This window comes from Epinephelus moara, chromosome 17 (genome assembly GCF_006386435.1).
Source record: "Epinephelus moara isolate mb chromosome 17, YSFRI_EMoa_1.0, whole genome shotgun sequence".
Classification (NCBI taxonomy): Eukaryota; Metazoa; Chordata; class Actinopteri; order Perciformes; family Serranidae; genus Epinephelus; species Epinephelus moara.
Genome location: NC_065522.1, coordinates 29,415,341 through 29,425,295, shown reverse-complemented (window position 1 = coordinate 29,425,295; position 9,955 = coordinate 29,415,341). Strand labels below are relative to the sequence as shown.

Sequence of the window (9,955 nt, the reverse complement as noted above, 5' to 3'; positions counted from 1 at the left end):
TTCCCTGATGACAGGAAGTACGGTGAGGTCAGTGTCTGATGAGAGTATTTAAGCTGACCGTCAGGCTCCTAGCCTCACAGTCCTCCTGCTATCACCTTCACCAGAGGAAGATTCTTCTCCCGCACCGCAGTGTCGTCTCGACCACAGAGGAAACCAAACATGTCCCACATCATGAAGGTGTTTCTGCTCCTGGCTGTCATCATCTGCATCTCTACAGCTCAGAGTGAGTGTTTATTCAGTATTAGTGACTCTGACAGAGACAATGTGGGGCTCATTCTGTACTTTGTTTGCTTTACTGAAGATTTGTTTTAATCAACAGATGACTTATCCAAAAACATAAGAGGCAGAGAACAAAAACCAAAACAAACAAACAAAAAAAATTCAATTAAATAAATTAAATTAGATTTAATCAAATTAAATTAAGTTAAATTAAATTACATTAAATGGAATTAAAGTGAATTAAATTAAATTAAATTAAATTAAATTAAATTCGATTAAATTAAATTAAAGGATACTATTCTTTAAATACAGAGAGGATACACTAAAACTAAACCTACGGGCAGTGCCGGCCGTGGCATAGGCAGTCTAGGTGAATGCTAAGGGCGCCGTCAGCCACAGGGGGCGCCACAGATGGGGGAATCTGTTTATTTTTGAGTCATTTTGAGTTATTTTGAAATATGACATAATGTCACAACAACATAACTCCAGAGCAAAGCCTACTAAATAACAGTGAGGCATATTTTGGGCCCCCAGCCCCCCCGCCCCAGATTGTTGCACTTCACCTGCTCTCTGGGGGAGATGGGTGGAGTTATCTGACGTCACGTGAACCTCCAAAGGAAAAGCGATCTGATGCTCACTCAGTTATCACGGCACTACTGAGAGGAGTGGATGTGGAGAGAAGGAACATGACATCAGCAGGAGGAGAGCTCCTTAAGTTAGCTGTTAGCTGTTAGCAGTTAGCAGCTAGTTATCATTACCTCTAAGCAGCTCGTTGAGGTTGCATTGATTTGCATTGTGACCCGTTCAAGCTCTATTCAGTAAAAAATTATGTCAGGTGAACGTAAATTCTAATAGTCTCATGATGTGTTCAATGTTATCTTGTAAATTGTAGCTTTGGGTGAGACACTTGTAAAATAGTAAATAAAAAAATAGTAGCAAATAATAAGAAGGCTGTTTTTCATGTGAAAGAAGGTCATGTTAAAGGTCATTTCATAAATGTGTATTATTGAATTTGTGCGTATTTAAAGTTAGTGTAATGTAGGATTGAATGACTTTAAAACTTAATTTTCTTATTTTTTATTGTGTTGATTCCCGTGTTTCCCTGGGACAAAAAAAATAATAAGAAAATTACATTGTAAATTTTATTATTATTTTACACTAATATATTATTTTATTATTTATTCTTCTGAACAAGTTCATTTGTAATGTTTTTTTAATTGATTTACATGATTATTATAACACATGTACAACATGTTACAGAACACAAATTAGCTCATATTTTAATCTGATGTTTTATTAGCTACAGGTAGTTTATTTTCATTTTGGCCTCAGGGACATTTTGACGTACGATGGGCTCATGAGTGGATCAGAAAAGATCAAAGTTGGGAAAGAAGAAGCTGTTTGTCATTTTATAGGCTACATTTATACATGTTTTGGTGGAAGAATTCTTATTAAATGTTTTTTTTTGTCCCTTGTCTTTCTCCGTACAGTGGACCGCCAGTCAGGAAGGTGTCTGTGTGAACGCGTCAGGAACAGAATCAGATCGATGTCCGACATAAAGGAACTCAAGATCTACCAAGCGACCATCTTCTGCAACAGAGTGGAGATTGTGTAAGACGTCTTTAATTAATGCCAGTGCTGATGGTTGCTGACTTATTTTTCTGTCTTTGGTTTTGTATTTTGCACGTTCTCATTCCCTTCTTGGATTTTTAATGACGTGTTTGTTTCACATTGTGTTCCCTTGTATTGACCCCAGGAAGAGAGAGTTGTCCCCTCGTGGTGGCTAATGGAGACCCAAATAAATAAATAAATTTGATTTGAAATAAATACAAAAAGAGATTTGATAATAAGATATTTTTGTGCTCATGTATTACCAGTATTAAAGTGTAAAAAAACAAAACAAAAAAAAAAGTCTCCATACTGCTCGTGTGGTGTCCGTTAGCCGCCACATTCAAATTTGACCTGAAAAGACGCCATTTAAATCACGTTCTTAGCCTGAATGTCGACTGTAGCCTCTCAGACCAGAGCTGCCCGCATGTTCATGAGGTACACAAATGCCGGCGCAACATGGCATCAACGAGATCTCACGATACCTGCACATCTGTGTTCACACGCTACCAGGAAGCGACTCACACAACAGAGAGAGAGATCTCGTTGATCCCATCTCGCGCCATTGCTCTGGTCTGAGAGGCTACAGTTGACATTTAGGCTAAAAACCTTGCGTAAATGTGCTGGCTTACGGACACTTGGATTACACCACACGAGCAGCATGGAGACATTTTGTGGGTTTTTTGTGTTCTTTTTTGACATTTTAAAACTGGTCACCGTTCACTTCAGTCGCACTGGATCTGGCTGCAGCGCTATTTTAATTTTAGGGTAAACGATCGCTTTGATCTAAAAACGGCTATACTTCACAAACTACTCAATTAAATGGTTCATTTCTTACACTCTTTGATATTTTTGTCAGATTTGCAGCGATGATTGCTGGGTAATGTGTCTGCTAATGTTGTCCAGTGTCAAGTCTTTGGTTGTGTCAAGATGCACGACAGCGTGAATTGGTGCCCATTATAACTTCCTCACACTACTGGTTCCGCCTCAGTTCATAACATTCAACTTCAGTCCTGCCTGACGTATTTATTTAACAGTTTACATTTAATGAAGAGAGTCTGACCTCACCTCTACCGTCCGTTTCAACAGGGTCACCAACAAAAACGGCTTTCGTTACTGCCTGAACCCCGAGCTGGACGCTGTGCAGAAACTCCTGGCCTCCATCGTGTGAGTACATGAATCCCATCCTCATCCTCTGAGTGATAATCTGTCAGTGTTGGGACGTGTCTAACGTGCGTCCTGCTTGTTTTATTGTCATATACAGGAAACCGAGAACTCACCACAGCCTGATCAACTGAGCTCCCGTCCACCAGCACGGACCAATGAGAAGTTCGATGACCTCTGACCCACCAGTCGCACCTTCAGTGAATGTAGACGTGACATGAGTGAAAGCTTTATATCTATTTATCTCATATTTATACTGACAGCACTGAGACTGTGTCTCCGCTCTATTTTATATATATATCCTTGTTTTTTAAATGTGACTTGTGAACCAAACGGTTTGTATTTTGGGAATTTAGGTGTTTTTTAATTAATAATGAAAAAAAAAAAAAAATCAAAGAAGCGTTGAGTGATTGTTGTTTGTTCTGAGCCTGACACTGCTTTAGTATTATATGATTATGTCTGTCTTTATATCCCTCTTATTGTTTTTTTTGTTTGGACTATGTTTTTATTATTATTATTATTATTATTGCTATTATTATTATAGTTATTGGCCTATATTTTATGTGGTTCTTTAATTTTATATTACTCTGTTACTCTTATCACTGTTTGAATAGTATTTAAATCTATTGTATTAAATTTCTATTGTAATAATTTCATGGACTGGTCTCAAAATTTTATTATTATTATTGATTTATTTTATTATTTTTATTTTAATTATTATCTCAGACTAAATAATTATCAAATTTGAGTAGCAATACCTGATAGGCCTAATAAAATCCAAGGTCTATTTTTCACTAGACTTGCTTTTTGATTCAAAACTAGGCCTCTACTATATTATTTAAAATAAATAAATAAATAAGAATAAGAATAAGAAATACAGAAGGAATGACAGAAGAATTTCACTGGCCAGAAGTATTGTGACTAAAAGTTGATAATTATTTAAGGTTTTATTTATGAAGTTAATAATGACAATAAAAAATAAATTTAAAAAATAAATAAATTAATAATAATAATAATAATAATGATATTAATTAAAGATTGAGACAATAAAAATGTAATAGAATACATTTAAAATCTATTATAACAGTAACTAGAGTAAAACAGAGTGAAATAACCCCATAATGGTAAAATATATATTAATAGTAATAATATTATGGTAGAGGCCTGAAATAAGTAGTAAATATAATGATGTATAGTGATGTATAGTTGGGACTAAATGTTGATCATTATTTAAAAATAATAAAAACAAATTGTTTATCAATAATAATAATAATCATAATAATAATAATAATACAGTAGAGGAAGTATAGTGAGAAATATATATTTTAGTAGGCCTTTGTATTGTGACTAAAAGTTAATGATTATTTTGTCTGAGTTAATAATAGAGATTGAATAAATTAAATTAAATAAAAACACATTTTTTTTGTTGGGGGAAAAAAAACACTGAGGGGCACGTGACCAGATTCGTGACGTCATCAAACGGCGCCAAACAAAGCTCCATGTGCAAGCGGGTCGAAGCAGCGCAGAGAAGAGTTTGGTGTGTTTTTATTTCGTGACAGAAAAACAAGTCTCTGAATGAAAACACAAACCTGCAGCGGAGAAGTTTAACTTGAAGATGACGTGTTGGATTTTGAGCTGAAATATCCACAGAAGAAGAAAAGACGAGGAATAAAGAAGGAGGAGAAGAAGAAGAAATCCCGGCGTTTAAAATTTAAAGTCCGGAGGAGAGAACTCTGCGTTTATTAAAGGTCAGTCCGGTTTATTTTACAACTTTATCTCTAAACTAACATTATTAGAGTCTGTTAAAGGTGTTTCAGTAAAGTTTAGCTGTGAAGTAAATCTTCCTGCTGCATTCATGTGTCTGTGAAGAACAGCACTAACCTCTGAGATGTAGTGGGGAAGTATGAAGCAACATAAAACTGAAGTGAAAACACCCAGAGTTGTATTTACACACAGGATGTGAGTTACTGAAGCACTGTAAGATGTTTACAGCACTGGACAAGGACATGCTGTCATGGAATATAATATAATGAGTCTGTTTCCTTCAGTGTTTGATCACCTGAAAATATGAATCGCTGTGTTTTGTTACCTCAGAGTGAGCCGTGTATATCCACACAGGGAGCAGGTCCTCGTCAGCTCCCGGTTAAAACCTCCTCAACAACTCTGACTGGGAGAAGTTTCAGATGGTGTCAATCTGTAGCTACAGGCCTCTACAGCCCAGTTTGCACCGAGCAGTATGGTTCAGTTTGTTTCTGTTTCCACTGTGAAAAGTTGAGGATGGCACCAATGGAACCGTCCCCATGTTTGGTCCCCCCTCTGTTGGGGTACCTAGCACACAGATCTGGTACTGAAAGGTGGAGCTGTGAACACTGCAGCCAACTGTAACTATAAAATGAGAGGATGTTTTGCTGCCTCTCACAGCAGCTGGAGTCTGAGAAAAAGTAACTTCATTCACTGGGCCGAGCTGGAGTCTGAGAAAAAGTAACTTCATTCACTGGGCCGACTGCCGGAGACTTTTAAGGTGCTGACACACCGTCGGCCAATGTCGGGCCGTCGGTGAGCGTCTGTCGCCCTAGTCTTTGCGGTGTGTCCCGCACCGTTGGCACCAGTCGGACCCCTGTTGGCGGCTTTTCGGCCGATTGAGCATGTTGAATCAGCGGCAGAGCTTGTCGGTGAGAGAGATCACTCTGATTGGCTGTTCAGGTTTTATTTCCTTCTTCACACTTTAACCTGAATAACAAACCGGAGCTCTCCGTTTGGATCCAACCGGAGCACCGAGCCCTGGTTTGTTATTCAGGTTGAAGTGGGAAGAAGCAGCGGGTTTATCGGGCAGCTGAGTGAAGTGGAGCCTGAGGAGGAAACACCGGGACCGTCTGGATGTAATAGTCCGTGGAGGTGCTGCAGTGCTCGGCTACACAGATAGGAAACCCCTCGGCTGACAGGATGTACCACTCTCTCACTCCGCTCTCTCTCACGCAGGCGCAGAACATACGTGCTACTTGGCCGTCGGATGTAGTCCGTGTAGTGTGTTCAAATGAAACTGACACAGGGCGACGTGAGGCAACATAGACGGCGCAACAGTTGGCTTTCGTCGCCGCTAGTTCTTTGATTTCGGTTTTGTGTGTCTGTACCTTAAGGTCTAGGTACCATGTTACTGTTGGTTCCAAAGGCACCATACCGCAAGTGTTTGGTGGAAATGGGTTTAAATCCCCCTGAATCGTACACACTGGTTGATATCCAGATTATATCCAAAAGGTCAAAGGTCAACTTCACTGTGACATCATCATGTTCTGCATAAAACACTTCTCAACGTCATATCTCAGGAACAGAAGGGGAGACATTTGGTCAGAGACTGAGCTGGTGACACTGATCTTCTCCTCATGTTTTCACTGACATGGTGTAAACTTGGTGCGTGGAGGCGTACACCTCTGGGCGGTAATTCTAGTCACAGTTATTGTAATTAATGTGTTGATGTTTCTCTTTGTGTCTTTTTCAGGATGCTTCTCTCTCCTGCTGCTGTGTGACGAACCAAAGATGGACAGAGAACACCAAGAAAGGAGAGAGGAGGAAGAGGAGGAGACGGAGGAGGAGAGGACAAGTGGACTGGGAGAGAAGGACAGAATACTAAAAACTCCACCCAAGAGGAGAGAAGAGGAGGTAGACGAGGAGGAGGAGGAGGAGATGATGAAGGCAGGTGCCAAAGACAAAGAGATTGGTGGACACACTCCGATCTCTGCCTCCTCCTCCCTCACCTCCTTTCCTTTCCTCACCTCCTCTGTGTGCCGAGGAAGAGGAGGCGGAGGAGGAGGCGAGGACGGGGAGGAAGACGAGGTCAGAGTCGCCATAGTCACCATCGAGGATGAGTCCTGTCCGTCCGAGCCTTTTGGCACGGAGACGACCAATCAGATCACACGGACAGAGGACGGAGGAGACGTAATGAAGGAAGGAGAGACAGAAGGAGTGAAAAAGGAGGAGAAGGATGAGGAGGAGGCAAACTGCGATGAAAGAGAGGATGAAGAGGAGGAGGAGAAGGCAGAAGTGACGTCACCATCGCTTCACCTGCAGAATCAGGTAGGACTGTTCATCAAGTCTGTTTCAACAAGAGCTCAGTTGGGATTTAACAGTGAAGGAACATAACTGAGTACTTTTACTCGATTACAAATTCACGCTTTTACAACCACTGTTATATATGAAGACGTATAAAGAGTAGTGCAACAGCAACTGTCAGAGACAGTGTTCCACATCACACTTGAGTGAGCTGGATTGGACCAATGATTGGCTCCGAACACACTCACATGTCACATGTCACATGTCCTCAGTAAACGACACCAGCGCAGCACAGTGAAGCTCAAACATCACAGTAAGACAACAGTGAAAGTTAAGCAGCGTAGATGTGTGGGTTCAGCCAGCAGGTGGCGACGTTACACACTCTGTGAACGACACAACAGACTTCTTTTTATAACACAGATGAAGACGCGACACCTGGCTCTGTGTGACCTGTGTGTTTGTGGCATTCAGGTACCAGTCGATGACGTCAGCGTCTTTGTGTGTGTGGCGTTCAGGTGCCATTGTGTCTCCTGTTTTGTCATCTTTATAAACAAGGGGAACACCAGCTGCTGTGTGTGTGTGTGTGTGTGTGTGTGTGTGTGTGTGTGAGAGACAAAGTGTGTGTCCTCCTCTTACCTTTAAGTTTGAAAAAATACTGCATTTTAAAGACAATTTAATGTTTATTTTCCCAAATAATGAGTCATTTATAGTTTTATTTTGTTGTATTCTTTGACTTTATTTCCCCTCCACCTTATTGCTTTTATATATATGAGTTAATGGTAAATACATTTAACAGGAGTTAGTTAATAAGACAGACAGAGCCAACTGTAAATTTACCAACTGTGCTGCACACTGTGTTTTCTGGGGTCAGAAAGAATTTGATCTATTTTTGTTTCCAGTTGATATTGTCCACTGAGATGTAGTGGAGTAAATTATAATGTCGTGTTAAATAGAAATACTTCAGTAACGTACAAGTACACACTCACAGACCGTAGGTGTGTGTGCAGGAATGTGCAGCAGTGAACATTCCTCAGATTCCTCCATCGGGATCATGGGATATGAAGTCTCCTCCCATGGGAACTGTTAGCTTAACACACACACACACACACACACACACACACACACACACACACACACACACACACACAGAGCCATGCTGGTACAGAACCAGTACCACACCCTCCTCATGCTGGGACACCTGATGAGTAGTGAACATGTAGTGCTCTCTGTGACCACTAGAGGCAGCGCTGTTATTAAAATCAAAGCTGATTATTGAAGCTCAGATTTGGTGATGTTCAAGTGTGTGTGTGTGTGTGTGTCAGACAGTCGGACAGATTGGAAAAACTGGGGCACTAATCTGGTGAGACATGCTCTGTAATCTAAGCATTTTTTTCTAGATTACTACACATATAGAAGATTAAACACACACACACACACACACACACACACGCTCTGGCATCAGATGACCGGTGTGAACAGAAGCACATTAGAGCTGCAGTGGTATGTCCGGTATGTGGACACGCACATTTCATTTCTCATAGCAGTGGTGAAAGAAGTACTCTGAACTTTTACAGGTACCAGTACAACAGTGTAGAAGTCGTGCATTCAACATCCTGCCAGGGTCAAAGGGCAGAGCTATTAACAGCTAACTAAACTCACAGTATTTAAGTAAAGGTATTCATTGTGCTGTAAACTGTCTGTTACTATGTCTGACATGATCAGATTATTAAACCTGTTGCATCAATGTTTCGCCCCGTTTCCACCAAACACTTTCAGTATGGTACCTTTGGAACCAACAGTAACCCTTCAGACATGGTACCTAGACCCTCGGTCTGTTTAGTGTTTCCATCACAAACAGTCCTCTTAAACGTGGGCGGGGTTGTTGTCACTCACTGCTCCGTCCTAAACGTGGGCGGGGTTGTTGTCACTCACTGCTCCGTCCACCACTCGCTGTATTTCCTCATCAGCGGTGACACAGATGGAAGTCTGCACCTGGTTTATCGTCCACAGAACGAGGCTGCACGACCACATTTTCAGAGCAAAACAGAACAGGCTGCAGTGAGAGTCTCTCTCCATGGGATATTTAAAAACAGCAGCTTTGAGCATTTAGTCCTTCTCAGGCAAGCTCAGGGGTTTAGTGTCGCTGTAGCCCACAGGAACAACAATCCACAGCGCTTTTTTTTTCTCTGAGTGAGGATTAGAATTTATGGAGTTCACATAACTCAGTCTAAAATAACATAAACTAGTCCATACCCATTGGTAGCTTTGTCACCTTCTACCTATACCAATCCTCAATGCCTATGTGCAGTTTCACATAGATTGACCACGTCAGCAGTGTTGTGTGTAACGCGTTACAGTAACGTAACTACTTTTATTGGGTAAAAAGTAGTGTAACGCGTTACTACTGAAAATATGGTAACAGAACGTAGTTACTTTGTCAGTTGGGCACAACGTTACTTTTCCCGGGGACAGATTTGACGGTGACACTGCCTGTCTGCCTCAGCTGCGCACTAGGCAGGAACTGTGACAGTTGCCATGTCAACAGTACAGACAGGAGCGCCAAAATCAAGAATTGTATGAGGAATATGGAAGATACACACGCCTCCTCGGGTTATTTTAATGGTTTGTCAACCGAAGACAGGTTAGCTTATTGTAATAAGCTAACAATTAGCAACGGAGTGAGGTTTCCGACCCAACGAAATGGCCTAAGCTACAGTGGCCGGACATTTTTTTATATCTTGTGGAGAAACCCAGCGTTTATACGCATGAAAAACTCAAGGCATATAAATCCCTTGATGTGTATAATTTTGTACTTTGCGGTCATGTCCAAGATATTGAATACCGGGATTTATCTGATGGTTTTTGTGCTCTACGGGCTGAAGTACTGCCGAGCCAGCGACAAGGACACAAAACAGTA

General features: G+C 41.0%; 2 protein-coding genes across 3 annotated transcripts in view; both read left to right on the top strand.

The window, feature by feature from the left end:
- On the top strand, positions 1 to 3,610 carry LOC126403749 (C-X-C motif chemokine 10-like). The gene is made up of 4 exons (XM_050066504.1): positions 1 to 223; positions 1,710 to 1,830; positions 2,917 to 2,994; positions 3,092 to 3,610. The coding sequence occupies exons 1-4, from the start codon at positions 160 to 162 to the stop codon at positions 3,123 to 3,125; spliced, it is 297 nt and encodes a 98-aa protein (XP_049922461.1). The 5' UTR covers positions 1 to 159; the 3' UTR covers positions 3,126 to 3,610.
- Positions 3,611 to 4,468: 858 nt separating this feature from the next.
- LOC126403737 (F-box/WD repeat-containing protein 7-like) overlaps positions 4,469 to 9,955 on the top strand; it is a 44,034-nt gene continuing 38,547 nt past the window's right edge. For both annotated transcript variants that reach the window (XM_050066475.1, XM_050066474.1), the window contains exons 1-2: positions 4,469 to 4,739; positions 6,488 to 7,062. In XM_050066475.1, coding sequence (XP_049922432.1) covers positions 6,526 to 7,062 — 537 coding nt within the window. In that variant the 5' untranslated portion in view covers positions 4,469 to 4,739; positions 6,488 to 6,525. The remainder of the gene's footprint in view (positions 4,740 to 6,487; positions 7,063 to 9,955) is intronic.